The 21,798-nt window shown below is 42.6% G+C and overlaps 1 protein-coding gene across 1 annotated transcript in view; it reads right to left on the bottom strand.

The window, feature by feature from the left end:
• LOC140187981 (protein unc-13 homolog A-like) overlaps nucleotides 1-21,798 on the bottom strand; it is a 289,194-nt gene that overhangs the window by 71,239 nt on the left and 196,157 nt on the right. Inside the window, exons 20-24 of the mRNA XM_072243844.1 lie at nucleotides 19,787-19,902; nucleotides 11,514-11,677; nucleotides 7,840-7,990; nucleotides 6,351-6,419; nucleotides 232-321 (exon numbers count right to left, since the gene is read on the bottom strand). Coding sequence (XP_072099945.1) covers nucleotides 232-321; nucleotides 6,351-6,419; nucleotides 7,840-7,990; nucleotides 11,514-11,677; nucleotides 19,787-19,902 — 590 coding nt within the window. The remainder of the gene's footprint in view (nucleotides 1-231; nucleotides 322-6,350; nucleotides 6,420-7,839; nucleotides 7,991-11,513; nucleotides 11,678-19,786; nucleotides 19,903-21,798) is intronic.

Here is a 21,798-nt window from a genome sequence, read left to right as displayed (position 1 = left end):
AGTTTCAGAAGGTGACATTCCAAGAAAAGATTTTTTTAAAACTAGCTCGAAAGATCATCTTGGTTAGGAAGTTATTTTGGCTTCAAATTTCTTATCTTTGGTCTGGTTAGTCAATCAGCAGAAACTCCAAGATGAGATGTTTAATGTTATGAATGCATTTTGGGTGATTTTTCGTTAGTTTCAAACTACATCATCTGCATGATATTTGTTAAATGTTACCCGTTAGCTTACCTTCATTCGGAAGAAGGTTATACTTGTTAGGAGATCAACAGTTGACTTCAAATCTTGCAACCTTTCAGGACTGCTTGCTGGAAAGTTATTCTATTTAAAAGCAAGTAAGAGAATTAAAATTTCAAAATTACATCAATAAATGCAACAAGAACCAACCACATAAATTTCAGTGACCTTCAAAGATAAAAGGCAATATTATGAAATAGTTTTCCATTCTGAATCTATAGGGTAGAAACCTATTTTCTGTCATATGTTCACGATGTTCCATTTCATTCCAAAGATAACCAACTTGCCTATTCAGCATGCAACAGAGAATAGTTTTCCACTCCTATACATCTCACAGAAAAAACATGAAAATAGTTTCTCATCTTCAAATTTACTTTGAATCAGCAATTTTTTTTATTAAACTTATTTTTGCTTTTTATTCCCTTGAACCCATTCTAATACATGGCACTTACATCAATCATGCATAATTCAGCAATCTTTTAATTAACTTTCCATTTTTGAACTAAGCCCATCCACTCGATTATATTTCACTTCTACCAATCTTGATTGAAGGAGGTGATACTAAATTTTATGGCAATATCACAATCTTATTAGAAATCTTGTTTCTATGATGATAACATATTTCTTACTAATGGACTACGGTTCAGTAAGTAGATTCAGTCATAGCACCAATAAATCCGAAGTATTTATAGTAACCTCTGGTACGGAGAAATAGAATAGATTATATAGCACGACAAGAAATTGATTTCTGCTGTGCCCCTTTGTAATCAGCAAAACTGAGGTGGTTTGAAATAAAATCAACTACAAATTATATAGACTAGACATTCATCCCTTTCCAAATCAGTTTTAACACTGATTCTTGAAATCAGTTACCACCAATAATTTGCAGTTCTTTGTTTCTCATGATTCGGCCGCATAACCAATGGTCTTTACTGAAGCCACTTGAGGGAATCAACAAGCTAGGGAAAACATTTAAGTGAAACTGGAATGAATGGGAGTTCTCTTAGCCCTACAGCTTTACTACAAGCTTCTAACAATGGCAGTGCACTGTTGCAGTAGTCTCTCTATTCTTTATAATAGCCCCATCCATTTCACGCCAGAAGTCAAAATGGTCACTGAAGGCACCTGACCCAAATTGCAGAGGCCCAGGCTGCCAAATACATTTAACTTTATGACTGTATAAGACATTATATGTTTATTTCAAGTTTAGTTTGAAAAGAACTACAAGGTCAAAGTACTAACAAGAGAAAATCTGCAGATGCTGGAAATCCTAGCAACACACCAAAATGCTGAGTTCCTCCGGGGGTGGGGGGGGGGGGGATGTATGGGTGAGTGTGCGTGTGTAAGTCAAAGTACTACCTTACAGGATCAGAGAAAGATAGGCAATTGAGCAAAAAATACAAAGACATCTTTAATTTGAAGCAACACACATAAAAGTTGCTGGTGAACGCAGCAGGCCAGGCAGCATCTCTAGGAAGAGGTGCAGTCGACGTTTCAGGCCGAGACCCTTCGTCAGGACTAACTGAAGGAAGAGTAAGTAAGGGATTTGAAAGTTGGAGGGGGAGGGGGAGGGGGAGATCAAAAATGATAGGAGAAGACAAGAGAGGGAGGGATGGAGCCAAGAGCTGGACAGGTGATAGGCAAAAGGGATACGAGAGGATCATGGGACAGGAGGTCTGGGAAGAAAGACGGGGGGGTGGGGGGGGACCCAGAGGATGGGCAAGGGGTATATTCAGAGGGACAGAGGGAGAAAAAGGAGAGTGAGAGAAAGAATGTGTGTATAAAAATAAGTAACAGATGGGGTACGAGGGGGAGGTGGGGCATTAGCGGGAGTTAGAGAAGTCGATGTTCATGCCATCAGGTTGGAGGCTACCCAGACGGAATATAAGGTGTTGTTCCTCCAACCTGAGTGTGGCTTCATCTTTACAGTAGACGAGGCCATGGATAGACATGTCAGAATGGGAATGGGATGTGGAATTAAAATGTGCGGCCACTGGGACATCCTGCTTTCTCTGGCGGACAGAGCGTAGATGTTCAGCAAAGCGGTCTCCTAGTCTGCGTCGGGTCTCGCCAATATATAAAGGGCCACATCGGGAGCACCGGACGCAGTACATCACCCCAGCCGACTCACAGGTGAAGTGTTGCCTCACCTGGAAGGACTGTTTGGGGCCCTGAATGGTGGTAAGGGAGGAAGTGTAAGGGCATGTGTAGCACTTGTTCCGCTTACACGGATAAGTGCCAGGAGGGAGATCAGTGGGGAGGGTTGGGGGGGACAAGTGGACAAGGGAGTTGCGTAGGGAGCGATCCCTGCGGAATGCGGGGGGGGGGGGGGAGGGAAAGATGTGCTTAGTGGTGGGATCCCGTTGGAGGTGGCGGAAGTTACGGAGAATAATATGTTGGACCCGGAGGCTGGTGGGGTGGTAGGTGAGGACCAGGGGAACCCTACTCCTAGTGGGGTGGCGGGAGGATGGAGTGAGAGCAGATGTACATGAAATGGGGGAGATGCGTTTAAGAGCAGAGTTGATAGTGGAGGAAGGGAAGCCTCTTTCTTTAAAAAACGAAGACATCTCCCTCGTCCCAGAATGAAAAGCCTCATCCTGAGAGCAGATGCGTCGGAGACGGAGGAATTGCGAGAAGGGGATGGCATTTTAAGTGCTACACATGACCTTACACTTCCTCCCTTACCACTATTCAGGGCCCCAAACAGTCCTTCCAGGTGAGGCAACACTTCACCTGTGAGTCGGCTGGGGTGATATACTGCATCCGGTGCTCCTGATGTGGCCTCTAACCTGATGGCATGAACATCGACTTCTTTAACTTCTGTTAATGCCCCACCTCCCCCTCGTACCCCATCTGTTACTTATTTTTATACACACATTCTTTCTCTCACTCTCCTTTTTCTCCCTCTGCCCCTCTGAATATACCCCTTGCCCATCCTCTGGGTCCCCCCCCCCCCACCCCCCGTCTTTCTTCCCGGACCTCCTGTCCCATGATCCTCTCGTATCCCTTTTGCCTATCACCTGTCCAGCTCTTGGCTCCATCCCTCCCCCTCCTGTCTTCTCCTATCATTTTGGATCTCCCCCTCCCCCTCCAACTTTCAAATCCCTTACTCACTCTTCCTTCAGTTAGTCCTGACGAAGGGTTTCGGCCTGAAACGTCGACTGCACCTCTTCCTAGAGATGCTGCCTGGCCTGCTGCATTCACCAGCAACTTTTATGTGTGTTGCTTGAATTTCCAGCATCTGCAGAATTCCTGTTGTTTGCGTTTAATTTGAAGTGCAACTTTAACTTTGGCTTACACAGCAATTCATTACTGTTTTAAATAGCATGTGCAATCTACACAAATGATTCTTGTTACTGCCCTTTTTAGTTCAAACAGTTATAAAATTCTCCAGATTCTGGAAATCCAGAGCAACATACACAAAATGCTGGAGAATATCAGCAGGTTAGGCAGCATCTATGGAAATGGATAAACAGTCGACAGCCTTCTTCGGGATTGGAAAGGAAAGGGGAAGATGCCAGAATAAAAAGGTGGGGGGGGGGAGGAGGAGGAGGAGAATTTAGAAGGTGATAGGTGAAGCCAAGTAGGTGGGGGAGGTGGGATAAAGTAAGAGGTTGGGAAGTGATAGGTGGAAGAGGCTGGAGAAGGAGTCCGATAGGTGAGGAGAGTGGACCATAGGAGAGAGAGAAGGAGGGGTACCAGATGGAGGTGACAGGCAGGTGAGGAGAAAAGTAAGAGCCTCACACACAAAATGCTGGAGAAACTCAGCAGTCCAGGCAGCATCTATGGAGAAGAGTAAACAGTTGACATTTCCGGCTGACCGTGTGTGTTGTTTGGATTTCCAGCATCTGCAGATTTTCTCATGTTCATACAAGAAGAAAGAGGCCAGGCTGGAGAACAGGAGAAGATTGAAGGTGGAAGGAAAAAGAAAACTAGAAAGAGATATCAATGTTCACACCGCCATGTTGAAGAATATCTAGACAGAATATGAGGTGTAGCTTCTCCACTCTGAGAGTGGCCTCATCGTGGCAGAAGATGCACTGACATGTCGGGATGGGAATGGGAATCAGAATTAAAATGGTCGGCCACCGGGAAATTCCACTTTTGGTGGATGAAGCGAAGGTGCTCAATAAAGTGGTCCCTGATTTACATTGGGGTTATCAATGCAGAGGAAGCTGCATCAGGAGCACCAGATACAATAGACAACCCAAACCGATTTGCAGGTGAAGTGTTGCATCATCTGGAAGGACTGTTTGGGGCCCTGAATGGAGAAGAGGGAGGAGGTGAATGAGCAGGTGTAGCATTTCTGTCACTTGCAAAGATGCGTGCCAGGAGGGATAAAATACTTGCAAACACGAGGAACTCTGCAGATGCTGGAAATTCAAGCAACACACATCAAAGTTGCTGGTGAACGCAGCAGGCCAGACAGCATCTCTAGGAAGAGGTACAGTCGATGTTTCGGGCCGAGACCCTTCGTCAGGGCTAACTGAAGGAAGAGTTAGTAAGAGATTTGAAAGTGGGAGGGGGAGGGGGAGATCCAAAATGATAGGAGAAGACAGGAGGGGGAGGGATGGAGCCAAGAGCTGGACAGTTGATTGGCAAAAGGGATATGAGAGGATCATGGGACGGGAGGCCCAGGGAGAAAGAAAAGGGGCAGGGGAACCCAGAGGATGGGCAAGGAGTATAGTGAGAGGGACAGAGGGAGAAAAAGGAGAGAGAGAGAAAGAAAGTGTGTGTATAAATAAATAACAGATGGGGTACGAGGGGGAGGTGGGGCGTTAGCGGAAGTTGGAGAAGTCAATGTTCATGCCATCAGGTTGGAGGCTACCCAGACGGACGCAGTATATCACCCCAGCCGACTCACAGGTGAAGTGTCCGGTGCTCCTGATGTGGCCTTCTATATATTAGCGAGACCTGACACAAATTGGGAGATCATTTCACTGAACACCTATGCTCTGCCTGCCAGAGAAAACAGGATCTCCCAGTGGCCACACATTTTAATTCCACATCCCATTCCCATTCTGATATGTCTATCCACGGCCTCCTCTACTGTAAAGATGAAGCCACACTCAGGTTGGAGGATCAACACCTTATATTCCGTCTGGGTAGCCTCCAACCTGCTGGCATGAACACTGACTTCCCTAACTTCCGCTAATGCCCCACCTCCCCCTCGTACCCCATCTGTTATTTATTTATATACACACATTCTTTTTCTCTCTCTCTCTCTCCTTTTTCTCCCTCTGTCCCTCTCACTATACCCCTTGCCCATCCTCTGGGTTTTCCCCCCCTCCCCCTTTTCTTTCTCCCTGGGCCTCCTGTCCCATGATCCTCTCATATCCCCTTTGCCAATCACCTGTCCAGCTCTTGGCTCCATCCCTCCCCCTCCTGTCTTCTCCTATCATTTTGGATCTCCGCTCCCCCTCCCACTTCCAAATCTCTTACTAGCTCTTCTTTCGGTTAGTCCTGATGAAGGGTCTCGGCCCGAAACATCGACTGTACCTCTTCCTAGAGATGCTGCCTGGCCTGCTGCATTCACCAGCAACTTTGATGTGTGTTGCTTGGGATAAAATACTTCTTGTTGTTAGATTGATGTTACTGATTTAAAGAAAGTGAAGTCTGCCAATAGGTCCTTTCATTAATGATAATCAGGAAGGTGAGCCAAGGAGGGGTGGGAAAGAAGGAAGGTTTACATTAACTTTGCACACTGGTTGTACAAACTACTGTAAATCCAGAGTTAAGTGTGGAGCAATAGGTGTAAAATACAAGCATGACAATTTGCTCCACACTTGAAACATCCGAGACTGTAGTAATGAATACTACACCAACAGAAGTCCAACATGCAAACTGTCATCTCATTTTGCCAGAATTGAGATAATTTGCGTATTTCTCCTTTGTAATTACATTTCCCTTTATTATAGCCCGCACCCCATTTGTTTGAATCCAAATTTTTTTTTTAATTTAGAAGATTCAAAACTGACTGACTTTAAAAAAAGATTCCTGTAGTTTTCTACTATATGAACTGAAATCAAATCAGGGCATTAATTCGCACTTACATTTACAATACAACTTTCCACTGATTCAAAGAGAAGACACAACTTTGTACAAAAACTTACCCTATACATTGATAGATCAATGCGAAGGGAATTATGCAGTTGATCCAAGAGCTTTACAAACCTCTCTTTCTGCAAGAAATGACAACAAATTTAACTGTTTTGAAGCACAAGGACAGATAGCATCTCAATCACTAGAAAACATTTGTAAAACTTCATCCTCAACTCATTGTCAATTCCATTTAATTCTGCAATATCAATCATAAATATAAGAATAATATTTACATATGGCTGTCACATCACCATAATAGAGTCAAACATGTTTGCATTTTCTCTTAAATTCCTCCATCTCTGGCAATGTTCAGGGCTTGCTTCATCATGTCAGTCACTTCCTCTTGGTTTTCACTACTGTCAGTCATTCAAGTCCCAGCTGGAGACTCAGGAATACCATCAGAGTCATATGCAGAAGGATTCTTCTTTGCTAATTCCATACAACTTTGTTTTACCGGTCAGGGTTGTTAGCCCTGAGCTGAACCCATGAACCTGAAGGACCGGTGGACCACTCTTAGTCTGGCCTCTACTACTTGACCTGTTTGGCATAGGTGACCATACCAAAACCCAAAGCATAAAGCCATGACTCCAGCCAACGTAACTCTCTGGGTCATTGGGGCATGAAATCCTCCAAACCCAATGACAAGGAGGCTATCAAGAATAGCCAAATATTAATCATTATTTTCTACAACAGTATTCTTCCAGAAGTATTTCAACATATATCATGTATTACATATTTCAGCATTTTTAAAATTTGATTTTTCCATCTCAACCACAATGAAACCAGGAACACTTGTTTCACGTTAGAATAAAATCACAGAAGTCTTAGTTTACGTTAAGGGATTCCCGAAAGATTACATACTTTATCATAATGTTACTTGGCACTAACACTCCAAACAGCAACTCATCTAACAAATTTCTGAACAAAAATGAATTAGCCAGAACAAAGCTTTCCATTACTGCACCACCTCATGTTTATCACTGGCAGTAAATCATCATGAGAAAGCCACTTTTAAAGCACATTTACACAGACTGTCCAAATTTATATATAAAAACAATGCACAGGTATATAAAAATTTACATCAAATGGAGAAAAACCTTCACTCAGATGATTGTACTCAAGATATCCCAAATGGTTGTGGATGTGGCCATTGTTTGGTATCTTGGGCAGAAAAATGTACTGGAGATACAGACTCAGTCATTATCTCATGGGGAATGTAATTTTTAATAACCCTGCTATGTATTACGGCAACGCTTTAGTGAAAATGCGTGATATTTTGCGCACTTGTGGGACAGTGATCGGAGCAACACCTAGTTTTTTTTCTTATAGCTTTCCTATAAGTGAATTAACGGAAGATACAAGCTCCTGTTTAAAAACATACTGTTTTGCTTTACTACACTATTAATTAAGGCTTTCATTTTTTCTTAATTTATGTTCAAGTGTTATAGATTTAACTATTACAGAGAATCTACAAAAAGTGGGAGCAATTTACGTACATACCCCAAAATTGGAGGCTGAAAATCGATCAGAGGCGGAAACATTGGTAGAGGCGGTGGTATGTGCATAGTACGCATTAATATTTGCCAAAAGAGTGCTCATTACTGCGGGTACACCTGGGCACATATACTTTGAAGACAGGCAGGCAAAATGTCTACAAAAGGACACAGATACAACTGTTAGCAGCATTTCCTTAAATTTTAACTTGTGTTTTATTTAAGTCAACTTCACAGTGGAATAATATACAGCCAACAGTAGTCTAACCACTAAATACATAAGTTAACTAAAAACAATGCTGAACATCTGAAATAAATATGGAACATAATAAGAATAATCAGGATATCAAGCAGTGCTGTGAAAGGAGAAATCATACTTTTAGGTCAGTAAGTCTTTAACACAGAGAGAAAATAAGTGCTTGCAGGGACCCAGACACACCCTCACAGCGAAGCATCGATTCACCTCAACTTGTTTATTTATTGAGATACAGCACAGAATAAGCACTTCCGGCCCTTCGAGCCGCACCACCCAGCAACTCCTGATTTTAATGGTGGGACAATTCACATTGACCAATTAACCTACTAACCAACATGTCTTTGGACTGTGGGAGGAAACTGGAGCATCCAAGGAAAACCCACACATTTCACAGGATGGATGGATAAACTCCATACAGATGACATTGGATTTGAACTCCAAACTCTGACGCCACTAGCCTTAACAACATTACAATAACTACTACGATACTGTGGTGTTTTCTTTCAATTGGCGTATTGCCTTTGGTACTCAAAATATAGTCCACTCTGCACTGAAGAAACCAAATACAATTCAGGTAACTGTTTTGCAAAACACTTCTGTTTAATCTCCATGGTGATCTTACACTTTCAGTTACCCGTCAACTTAATCTGCGATCTCACTTGCCCTTCTCTACAAAATAAAGCACACTTGCATTTTTTTTTTTAAAAGTTCTGGAGTATTGATTTCTTTCTCCCTCTCAACAAGTTTTGCCCAGTCTTCTGTACATCTCGAACATTACTTTAAAATAAATGAGCTACATAATTGATTTAAAACATCCAATTTATGCAGCACCGATATTAAAATACATTCAGTTGGGTCCACAATAAGTGCTTCTATATTTAAGACCATATGACATAGGAGTAGAATCAGGCCACCCAGCCCATCAAATCTGCTCCACCATTCCATCATGAACGATTTATCATCCCTCTCAACCCCATTCTCCTGCCTTCTCTCTATAACCTTTGAAACCCTTATGAATCAAGAACCTGTCATTCTCTGATTTAAATATATCCAAATAACTTGGCCTTCACAGCAGTCTGTGGTAATGAATTCCATTGATTTGCCACTCTCTGGCTAAAGAAATTCTTCCTTATCTGTTCTAAAAGAACGTCCTTGTATTCTGACACTGTGCCCTCTGGTCCTTGGCTCTCTCGCTATAAGAAACATTCTCTCCATGTCCAGTCTATCTAGGTCTTTCAATATTCAATAGGTTTCAATAGATCTCCCCTCATTCTTCTAAACTCCAGTGAGTGCAGGCCCAGTCAAACATTCCTCATTGTCCTTGGTTGGAGTCATAGTCATAGTCATACTTTATTGATCCCGGGGGAAATTGGTTTTCATTACAGTTGCACCATAAATAATAAATAGTAATAGAACCATAAATAGTTAAATAGTAATATGTAAATTATGCCAGTAAATTATGAAATGTCCAGGACCAGCCTATTGGCTCAGGGTGTCTGACCCTCCAAGGCAGGAGTTGTAAAGTTTGATGGCCACAGGCAGGAATGACTTCCTATGACATTCTGTGCTGCATCTCAGTGGAATGAGTCTCTGGCTGAATGTACTCCTGTGCCCACCCAATACATTATGTAGTGGATGGGAAACATCAACCAAGATGGCGTGCAACTTGGACAGCATCCTCTTTTCAGACACCACCATCAGAGAGTCCAGTTCCATCCCCACAACATCACTGGCCTTACGGATGAGTTTGTTGATTCTGTTGGTGTCTGCTGCTCTCAGCCTGCTGCCCCAGCACACAACAGCAAACATGATAGCACTGGCCACCACAGACTCGTAGAACATCCTCAGCATCGTCCGGCAGATGTTAAAGGACCTCAGTCTCCTCAGGAAATAGAGACGGCTCTGACCCTTCTTGTAGACAGCCTCAGTGTTCTTAGACCAGTCCAGTTTATTGTCAATTCATATCCCCAGGTATTTTTAATCCTCCACCATGTCCGCTGACCCCCTGGATGGAAACAGGGGTCACCGGTACCTTAGCTCTCCTCAGGTCTTCCACCAGCTCCTTAGCCTTTTTCACATTAAGCTACAGATAATTCTGCTTACACCATGTGACAAAGTTTCCTACCGTAGCCGTGTACTCAGCCTCATCTCCCTTGCTGATGCATCCAACTAAACCTATGTACCCTAGTTGTACTTGTGCATGCAATGTGTTACCATTGAATATAATAAGGCAAATATTCAATTGTATTTCCTGTTACCCCAGAATATTCCAAACTGTCCTCTACAGTCTCTGTCCGTCTCACTGACACTTGCCATCACAATAAGGATAATGACTAATTGGGCAAGGCACCACAGTGACTTGCTCATAACTATCCCTGAGTACTAGCTTCAAAAAGCTGTAGTAGGGTTCAGGTGTCAGGGAAGGTTACAATTAAAAGTACAAATTAAATATTAAGCAAGTGTAAGTAATGGAGTGGTGAAATACTACGACGTGAAGCTATGGTATCTGAAAACTCATTTAAAGCATTTAAGGCTTTTGGTACATTGGCCTTCATAAATCAAAGCATTGAGTACAGCAGATGAGAGGTTGTGCAAGATATTGGTGAGGCCTAATTTGGAGTATTGTGTGCAGTTTTGGTCACCTACCTACAGGAAAGATGTAAATAAGGTTGAAAAAGTACAGAGAAAATTTACAAGGATGTTGGTGGATGAGTTATAAGGAAAGATTAAATAGGCTAGGACTGTGTTCTTTAGAAAGTAGAAGATTGAGAGGAGATTTGATAGAAGTATGCAAAATTATGAGAGGTACAGATAAGAGTAAATGCAAGCAAGCTTTTTCCACTGAGGTTGGGTGGGACTACAACTAGAGATCATGGGTTAAGGGTGAAAGGTAAAAAGTTTAAGAGGAACATCAGGGGAAACTTCTTCACGCAGATGGTCATAAGAGTGTGGAATGAGCTGCCAGCACAAGTGGTGCATGTGAGCTTGATTTCAACGTTTAAGCTAAGTTTTATAGGTACATAGATTGTACGGGAATGGAGGGCTATGGTCCCAGTGCAGGACGATAGGAGTAGCCCTGTTTCTGTGCTGTACTTTTCTATGACTCTGTTAGCTGTGTGGCAAAAAATAAACCACTCCATGATCAATGACAGTCATATCCTTGCCAGCCAATGAATTTGGTTTTGGTGATTAGAAGTGATGTCGCAAGTGACCAACATTTTTACCACAGAACCTATATTGGATCTAATGTTTTCTATACTACTGACATGAAGTACCAAGATTTTAAATAAGGTAAAATAACACTTGAAAAAGGACCTAGTGCTTTCAGATCTAGTATCAAATAACATATGTGAAAATGACGTCATGTTTTACATATTTAGGGTATTCTAGGATTCACATTCAATTCATAGAGCGGTATTACTTACGTCATAGCCTGATAAATGGATTCTACACCAAATCGCATTGCAAATTCATCAACAATCTCTTGTGCGGTTTCATCAAAATAAACTTTCCAAGCATCATCTCCTTTGGCATCTGGGATTTTCACAACTCCATTGTTTTGTATATCCGTCAGGAAATGAAATAGATTCTAATTCATAAGGACACAAAATCAGAACTCTTTGCAAATAAACTATAAACTTTTGCTACAATGAATGATAAGACTATTACTGTAACATGGGGACAGATTGCATATGCATACTTTAAACAGCCACAAAGCAGGACAAAGTATTTGCAGCAGAACATGAGAAAACAGGCTGTATTTGTTGCTTCCAATCTGTGCAACGCTCTGCAGTATTTTAATGGAATACAAATGCAGTCTAACGATGAGTTACAATTCTAAAATACTAATTCTGGTTTCACCTGTCTGCATGCTGACTGGCTAGATGAGAATTTGCAATATTTTCTGCCTTTATATAAATGTAATGTTACATTCACTAATCTGACAATAGTGCTGTCATAAAATGGCTAGGATATTGTTTGTACTCTTTGGAGAAAATAACTGAAAAATAAAAGGCACTATTAAACAAAATGCAGAACATTTAGCATAAGAAAATGGAGGATCCAGTTTTCCAGGAAAAGCCAAGTCATAATGTTTAATTCTGAACAGTCAGCTAAAAATAATTACATGACATTAAGAAATTTAGATATTGTACAAGTAGAGATCAATCTAAGTAATAAACAGTATATGCATACCACTGAATCCATGAATTAAGTTACATATTTAAAATCTTTCCTCAAGTACAGGTACTTTTCCAAATGAAATAGGCCTCAGATTTTATGGTTATTCTGTAATTCAACCATTACAATTTCAACAGGTAACATTCTGCAAATACTGAAGAACTGTGAAACAGGAATATCTCTTTCTCCCTTATTAAGCAGAGAGAGAGCCTGTGGTATGTCAAATACTGGGTGAACGAGTAGTCTTTGGGGCACTGCAAGTCTGTGTCTTTGCTGATGTTTTGCTGCATGCTTGAGTGCTCAGTGGTGGGTGCCGATGCTTTTTTTTTGCTGGTGGGGAAGGGAGGGATTGTTGCTGTGCTGCTGCTTATGCGTGGGAGGGGGAACTGGGGGGGGGATTTGGGGTTCTAAAATTTAACTGTCATTCATTCTTTGGGGGCACTCCTCTGTTTTCATGGATGGTTGTGAAGAAAAAGTAATTCAGGATGTATATCGTATATATTTCTCTGACCTTAAATGTATCTTTGAAACCTTTGAACTTTCAAATGAAAAGATGCTAACCATTTTCATGTGTATTTATTCAGTGGTATTCTGTATACCCACAGCAAATACACAAGAGGAGAAACACTAAAGCCATTAAGTCTGAAATTTCATTTCACTGCACCATTGACAGACACTTGCAAGACCTGTATGAGGAAATGCAGGCTTGGGGGTCAGCGGTGTGTGACAGTAGGAGCGATTATGTCAGGTAAATTTTCAAAAATATCTGAAACTGGAACTGAATCCAAGTTGAGCCCACACTTTGCTGGTTTCAGAGGAGGTAATCAATTTTCATGTAAAGTAATTATTTAAACATTGAAACAGAAACATCTAATCAGAAATTCGCTATTGAATTGATTTCAGTTGAATTGACTTTATTACTAACATCCTTCATATATATAGGTAAAAATCTTTACATCCATCTAAATAGAAGGAGTGGTTGATTTAAAACCCGGTCGAGACCAGTCTGCAAGACAAATGTTCGAGGTCGGCCGAGGTGCAACAATTGAAGGAGTGAGTGAGGGCATTGGCTGAGAAGGAGCAGTTGATTTAAAACCCGGTCGTGACCAGCCTGCAAGACAAACGTTCGAGGTTGGTCTAGGTGCGACAAGCAAAGTGAATTAGTCAAATATCAGCCAATATAATCAAGGTTTGCTCTAGGGGAGCGACCTTGTCGAGGGAAGTGCCTTGTGAGAAAAGTGCAAGTCTTTGGCTCGGGAGTCTTCAGCGAGGAGGCTGAGGGAGGAGACTACGCCACAGTTGGAGAGGGTGAGAAGTGGTGAAGAAATGACAGGTCAACTGATTCAGTGTGCTACTTGCATAATGTGAGAGGACAGGGATGTTGATGGTGCCTCTGGCTGCTACAAATGTGGAAAGTCTGTCCAGGTTCAGCTCCGGAAGGACCGTGTTGAGGCAATGGGATGACCCCAGATTCATCTGGGAAAATGAGATTTTTCTGGACAGGACCTGCAGCGAGATCGTTACACTGAAGATACTGGAAGAGAGAAGCGGGGTGGGGGGAACGATGAGGAAGGGATGGATGCTTGGAGTACAGGAGACCACAGGGGATGTGCCTCTTGAAAATAGGTTCACCCTCTTGGAAGCTGTCGGGACAGAAGGCATTGCCAGTCTGAGAGGCAGACAGGTCTGCGAGTCAAAAATTGGTGCTGAAATAAAGCCGAGGAGACAGACGTCAGGCAGAGCCGTGACAGTAGGGAACCCCATAGTGAGAGGTACAGAAAGGGGTTTCTGCGGCAACAGGCGGGATTTAAGGATGGTGTGTTGCCTCCCTGGTGCCAGGATCCAGGACGTCACAGACCGATTGCAGGGCATCCATAAGGGAGAAGGTGATCAGCCAGAGGTGGTGGTGCATGTCGGCACAAATGACGTCGGGAAGAAGATGAGAGACATTTTGCAGCATGACTTCAGAGAACTTGGAAGGCTGAAAAGCAGGACCTCCAGGGTGGTTATCTTGGGTTGGCTTCCAGTTCCTTGTGCTGGAGAGGACATGAACAGGGAGATAGGGGATCTGAATGTGTGGCTGAGGAGCTGGTGCGGGGAGCAGGGATTTAGATTCTTGGACCACTGAGATCTATCTTGGGGTAAGGATGAATTGTAAAGAAGGGACGGGGGACCAACGTTCTGGCAGGCAGGGTTGCCACTGCTACACAGGTGTGTTTAAACTAAGTAGTGGGGCGGAGGGGATGAACTGGAAATATAAGAATGGAGTTAAAGGGAATGAGAGAATAAGAAAAGTTAAGAAAGGCAACAGAATTAAAGGGGCAGAAAGATCAGGAAGGGATCGGAGAGTATGGGCACATGCAACAGGAATCGATGTGAAAGGTGAGGGGAGCAAAAGTATTACTTTAAAAGGATTAAAAGTATTATATATGAATGCACTGAGTATAAGAAATATAGTGGATGAGCTTGAGGCTCAGTTGGAAATTGGCAAGTATGATGTTGTGGGAATAACAGAGACATGGCTGCAAGAGGACCAGGGCTGGGAAATGAATATTCAGAGAAAAAAATTTCTATCGAAAGGACAGACAGGTTGGCAGAGGGGGTGGGGTGGCTCTGTTGGTGAGGAATGAAATTCAGTCACTTGCGAGGGGGGACATAGAATCAGGAGATGTAGAGTCAGTATGGATAGAACTGAGAAACTGTAAGAGCAAAAAGACCCTGATGGGAGTTATCTACAAGCCCCCAAACAGCAGCCTGGATATAGGGTGCAAGTTAAATCAAGAGTTAAAATTGGTATGTCCCAAAGGTAATTCTACGGTTGTTATGGGTGATTTTAACATGCAGGTAGACTGGGAAAATCAGGCTGGTACTGGACCCCAAGAAAGGGAGTTTGTGGAAAGCCTCAGAGATGGATTCTTAGAGCAGCTTGTATTAGAGCCTACCAGGGAGAAGGCAATTCTGGATTTAGTGTTGTGTAATGAGCCTGATTTGATAAGGGAACTCCAGGTAAAGTAGCCATTAGGAGGTAGTGACCATAATATGATAAGTTGTAATCTACAATTTGAGAGGGAGAAGGGAAGATCGGAAGTGTCAGTATTACAGTTGAACAAAGGGGACTATGGACACACGAGGGAGGAGCTGGCAAAAGTTGACTGGAAAGATACCCTAGCAGGGATGACAGTGGAACAACAATGGCAGGTATGTCTGGGAATAATACAGAAGGTGCAGGATCAGTTCATTCCAAAGAGGAAGAAAGGTTCTAAGAGGAGTAAGGGGCGACCGTGGATGACAAGGGAAGTCAAGAACAGTATAAAAATAAAAGAGAGAAAGTATTGTGACAAGAATACACATAGATAAGATGTTAGCTGTCCTGTGTGATCAGCAGTTGGTCTGCCACCTGTCCTCAGGGGGAAGGAGAGATAAGGAACAATGAAGCAGCATGTGGAGATGTTAATGAAGGAGCCATCAGTCTGGGTATTGCCAACATCGGCTCCCCCTTTGAACCCTGAACTGTTTGAAGTGATGGACAGGCGATACCCCAGCAGGGGGATAAAAAGGGACAGGTTCGCTAAGGCAGGACACACACGACACCCGAGGTAACGAGACCCTGGAAGCGGTGCGCCTCTCACAAGTCGGTGAGAAGCTCTTGGACGGCTGATCGGGGGATCAGCCTTAAACGCACAGGGTGGAAAGCTACGATCAGCGGGAACCCGGTGTGTGTCCACCCTCGCTTGGGTGCCGGGTTCACTGCAGAGGATCGACCGCATCTGGAGGAGGGGTCACAGTCGGTGACCTCAGGTGACATCACCAAGGACCTGCCCGGAAGCTGTTTGTGAGCCATATCGCCGGTCTGTGAGTGGAAGCCGTGTCTGAATGATCAGTCGTTCCCGTTCTCTCTCTCTCTCTCCCCCCCCACGTTGTCCATCGCCATGGCAACGATTACTGCGAACTGAACTAAATTGGACTGAACTTTTGTGTCACTTTGAAATTTGGTCATTTACCCCTAGACAATGATAGAGCTTGATTGATGCTGTTATCTTAATTCTGTGCACATGTGTGGTTATCATTGCTGAACTGTTGCATTTATTATCCTTTCGATTACTGTGTTGCTTGTTTCTTTAATAAAACTTTCTTAGTTCTAGTAATCCAGACTCCAACTGAGTGATCCATTTCTGCTGGTTTGGCAACCCAGTTACGGGGTACGTAACAGTATAACATAGCAAGGATGAGTGGGAAGCCAGAGGATTGAGAGACTTTTAAGGAGCAACAGAAGATAACTAAAAAGGCAATACAGGGGGGGTGGGGGGTGGGGAGATGAGGTACGAAGGTAAGCTAGCCAAAAATATAAAGGAGGATAGTAAAAGCTTCTTAAGGTATGAGCAGAGGAAAAAAAATAGTTAAGACCAAAGTTGGGCCCTTGAAGACAGAAACAGGTGAAATTATTATGGGGAATATGGAAATGGCAGACGAGCTGAACAGGTACTTTGGATCTGTCTTCACTAGAGAAGACACAATCTCCCAGATGTAATAATGGCCAGAGGACCTAAGGTAACAGAGGAACTGAAGGAAATTCGCATCAGGCACAAAATGGTGTTGGACAGACTGATGGGACTGGAGGTTGATAAATCCCCAGGGCCTGATGGTCTGCATCCCAGGGTATTTAAGGAGGTGGCTCTAGAAATCATGGACACATTGGTAATCATTTTCCAATGTTCTATAGATTCAGGATCAGTTCCTGCGGATTGGAGGGTAGCTAATGTTATCCCACTTTTTAAGAAAGGAGGGAGAGAGAAAACGGGCAATTATAGACCAGTTACTCTGACATCAGTGGTGGGGAAGATCCTGGAATCACTTATAAATGACGTAATAGTGGCACATTTGGATAGCAGTGGCAGGATTGGTCCGAGTCAGCATGGATTTATGAAGGGGAAATCATGCTTGACTAATCTGCTGGAATTTTTTGAGAATGTAACTATGAAAATGCCAGTGGATGTAGTGTACCTGGACTTTCAGAAAGCCTTTGATAAGATCCCACATAGGAGGTTAGTGTGCAAAATTAGAGTAAATGGTATTGGGGGTAGGGTACTGATATGGATAGAAAATTGGTTGGCAGACAGGAAACAAAAAGTAAGGATTAATGGGTCCTTTTCAGAATGGCAGGCAGTGACTAGTGAAGTACCGCAAGGCTCGGTGCTGGGATCGTAGCTATTTACAGTATACATTAATGATTTAGATGAAGAAATTAAAAGTAACATTAGCAAATTTGCAGATGACACAAAGCTGGGTGGCAGTGTGAAATGTGAGGAGGATGTTGAGATAATGCAGGATGACTTGGACAGGTTGGGTGAGTGGGCAGATGCATGGCAGATGCAGTTTAATGTGGATAAATGTGAGGTTATCCACTTTGGTGGCAAGAACAGGAAGGCAGATTACTATCTGAATGGTGTCAAGTTGGGAAAAGGGGAAGTACAATGAGATCTTGGTGTCCTTGTTCATCAGTCACTGAAAGTAAGCATGCAGGTACAGCAAGCAGTGAAGAAAGCTAATGGCATGCTGGCCTTCATAACAAGGGGAATTGAGTATAGGAGCAAAGAGGTCCTTCTGCAGTTGTACAGGGCCCTGGTGAGACCACACCTGGAATATTGTGTACAGTTTTGGTCTCCAAATTTGAGGAAGGACATTCTTGCTATTGAGGGAATGCAGTGTAGGTTCACGAGGTTAATTCCCGGGATGGCAGGACTGTCATATGTTGAAAGATTGGAGCGACTGGGGTTGTATACACTGGAATTTAGAAGGATGAGAGGGGATCTGATTGAAACATGTAAGATTATTAAGGGATTGGACACCAAGAGGCAGGAAACATGTTCCCGATGTTGGGGGAGTCCAGAACCAGAGGCCACAGTTTAAGAATAAGGGGTAGACAATTTAGAATGGAGTTGAGGAAGAACTTTTTCATACAGAGGGTTGTGGTTCTGTGGAATGCTCTGCCTCAGAAGGCAGTGGAGGCCAATTTTCTGGATTCTTTCAAAAAAGAGTTAGATAGAGCTCTTAAAGATAGCAGAGTGAAGGGATATGGGGAGAAAGCAGGAAAAGGGTACTGATTGTGGATGATCAACCATGATCACAGTGAATGGTGGTGCTGGCTCAAAGGGCTGAACAGCCTACTCCTGCATCTATTGCCTATAAATTTGCAATGTATAGTAATTTATAATAAATAGTATGAACAACAGGATAGTCAATATAACATAGAAATACAGTTGTGTCAGCATGAGTTAAGCAGTCTGATGGCCTGGTGGAAGAAGTTGTCCCGGAGCCTGTTGGTCCTGGCTTTTATGCTGTGGTACAGTTTGCTGGAAGGTAGCAGCTAGAACAGTTTGTGGTTGGGGTGACTCAGGTCCCCAATGATCCTTTGGGCCCTTTTGACATACCTGTCTTTGTAAGTGTCCTGAATAGTGTGAAGTTCACATCTACAGATGCATTGGGCTGTCTGCACCACTCTCTGCAGAGTCCTACGATGGAGGGAAGTACAGTTCCCATATCAGGCAGTGATGCAGCCAGTCAAGGTGCTCTCAATTGTGCCCCTGTTTCCTGTTCACCAGTTTCTCCCAAATTATCAGTGGACCAAGTCATTTTCACTTGTCTTCCTCCACACCACACCACACCCAGGCCAACATCTGGTCAACAACCTGCACATGGGACTGCCCTGCCCAAAACCTCCTGTCTATAAACACAATTCTCACTCATTCCCAATGATCACTCTCACTTCTTCCTACTTGCTCTCCTAGTCATCCATCTTATGTAGCAACCTCCCCATTCAAGCAGACTGCCCACATCAGAAAACATAGTAGACTAGTGTCTAAATGTCTCATGTCTTATTGAAGAGGCACTTGCAACTCCTCCTCAGTGAGACTTTTATGAAAGCAGTCTACAATGTTTTCTGACCACAACAGCCAACCGTTCATGGTAGTGGATTCTTCATGGGGAAGAATACATATACAGTACAGACCAAAAGGCTGAGCCACCCTAGCTCTATGGAGAGCGAGTTTGTAAATCTGGTGGGAGCAATGGAGGTTGGGAATGGCAAGGGAAGTGCGCTGTGGAAGAGGTGTGGGATAGGAGTACCAGGAGCGGGGTGGGGGGGGGGTGGTGCTGTGGGTGCAGACATACCCAGCTTTAAGACACCAGGCAAGGTCATTTGACTCCAAACAGTTGGTTTATTAATCATTGCAGAATGTCTCTCTGGTGCTTCTTGCTCCTTCTCCTCTCCCTTCTCCTTTTCCGAACCATCATTCCCCTCTTCTTGCCCCCTTCCCACTCTCAGTCTACAATAGAGACCCATATCAGAATCAGGTTTATCATCACTCACATGTCATGAAGTTTTTTGTTTGCAGCAGCAGTACAGTGTAATAGATAAAATTACTAGAGTACTCTGCTGAAGTCTTAGGCACCTAGCTCTATATATGTCTAACTTTTGTACAGTACTGTACCCACGTTTAAATATCAGTGCATAATAGATTACCTCATGCAGACATGTATACTGAACATGGTAGGGGGCGACTTTCTCTTCTCCTTTTATCTCCACACTAATATGTAACCGGATGGCACCAGATACTGCAGATTTGTCAGTCCGTTTATCTGAATGGAAAATTATCACAGAGAAAAAAAAGTTAAACATTATGTGAAATTCTGGTTTACATATCATCTTTATGAAAGATATACAAGAAAAAAATCATTTCAGAAAATATAGCTTCCAACTAAACTTACAGAATTTTTAATTACATTTTGAAAAAAAATCACAGGACTAACACTGTCTGTCCATATCAATAGATTTTCATAATATAACTTACTCTATTTATCTGGAGAATTGATTTTTTTTATTGTCTTTGTATTTTGACACATCCATTGTCTTATATTTGCGTTCTTGATTGTACTTTGCAATGAAGTTACTTAAAAAAAAAATACAATGGATTCTGGTAAATTGGGCCATTGCTTAGTCAGGGCAGTTGTTTATTTGGGGACAACTCTTAAAGAACTAAAAACTAAATCAAGAAAACAGCCAGGATTTCTTTTGTTTATCAGGTACACTGCCGCTCAATTGGGACAGGAGACGGTGGCTGAACAGTTTCCATCCAGCGTTAGTTGCATACACTTGCACAGCCATTAGAAACTACATCATGCTTAGAGCAATCAGTTTTTAAATAGTGTTAGTTTCATGTGTTAGGGTTCTAAAACAAGTGATTTTTGTCACTGACAGTTGGAGAAAAATAAGCAGTAAGACAATTCGGAATTGTTGACTCTGATTTGCATATTACTCAAAACTTGAAGCCAATTTGGTCCCCTCTGGTTCGAAATAAGTTCACTAATAACATTTTTATTAAAATTAAGTGGAAAATAAGAACTTAATTAGTGCATTGTTGTTTAGAAAAGGCTACATTTTGGTCACCATTAGTTTATTTATTTTTATTTTATTTAGCCCTCTGAATAGTTAAGAGCCGAGAGGTAATGTTGCAGCTATATAGGACCCTGGTCAGACCCCACTTGGAGTACTGCACCCAGTTCTGGGTACCTCACTACAGGAGAGATGTGCAAACCATAGAAAGGGTGCAGAGGAGATTTACAAGGATGTTGCCTGGATTGGGGAGCATTCCTTATGAGAATAGGTTGAGTGAACTCGGCCTTCTTTCCTTGGAGCAGCAAAGGATGAGAGGTGACCTGATAGAGATGTATAGGATGATGAGAGGCATTGATTGTGTGGATAGTCAGAGGCTTTTTCCCCAGGGCTGAAATAACTAACACGAGAAGATACAGTTTTAAGGTGCTTGGAAGTAGGTACAGAGGAGATGTCAGGGCTAAGTTTTTTTTACGCAGAGAATGGTGAGTACGTGGAATGAGCTGCCAATAACAGTGGTGAAGGCAAATACAATAGGGTCTTTTAAGAAACTCCTGGATAGGTACATGGAGCTCAGAAAAATGGAGGGCTATGAGTAACCCTAGATAATTTCTAAAGTATGTACATGTTCGGCACAGCATTGTGGGCCGAAGGGCCTGTACTGTGCTGTAGGTTTTCTATGTTTCTATGAATATATCATCCAACAACCCCACAACCCTGATTAATCCTAACCTAATCATGGGACAATTTACAACAACCAATTAACCTACCCAGTTGGTCTTTGGAGTATGGGAGGAAACCAGAGTACCTTTCCACAACCTACAGAGTTATTTTCAAGGATACTTAGTCTCATGGTCTCGATATCTATTGCCAATTTATTTATTATTATATTTGCTTTAATTTTGTATTTGCAGTTTGCTGTCTTTTGCACATTGTTTGGGGGGGGGTGGTCTTTCATTGATTCTATTGTGTTTCTTGCATTTACTGTGATTACTCGCAAGAAAATGAATCTTAGGATTGCATATGGTGACATTTATGTACTTTGATAATAAATTTACTTTGAACTTTGAAAAACATTAAACTTGAGGATTATTACAGTAAAACTTTCACACTTGGTAGCTTCGAAACTTTTGCTTTAGTAT

This window comes from Mobula birostris, chromosome 26 (genome assembly GCF_030028105.1).
Source record: "Mobula birostris isolate sMobBir1 chromosome 26, sMobBir1.hap1, whole genome shotgun sequence".
NCBI lineage: Eukaryota > Metazoa > Chordata > Chondrichthyes > Myliobatiformes > Myliobatidae > Mobula > Mobula birostris.
The sequence above is the reverse complement of the archived record's forward strand: the minus strand, read 5'-3'. Positions and strand labels throughout refer to the sequence as shown.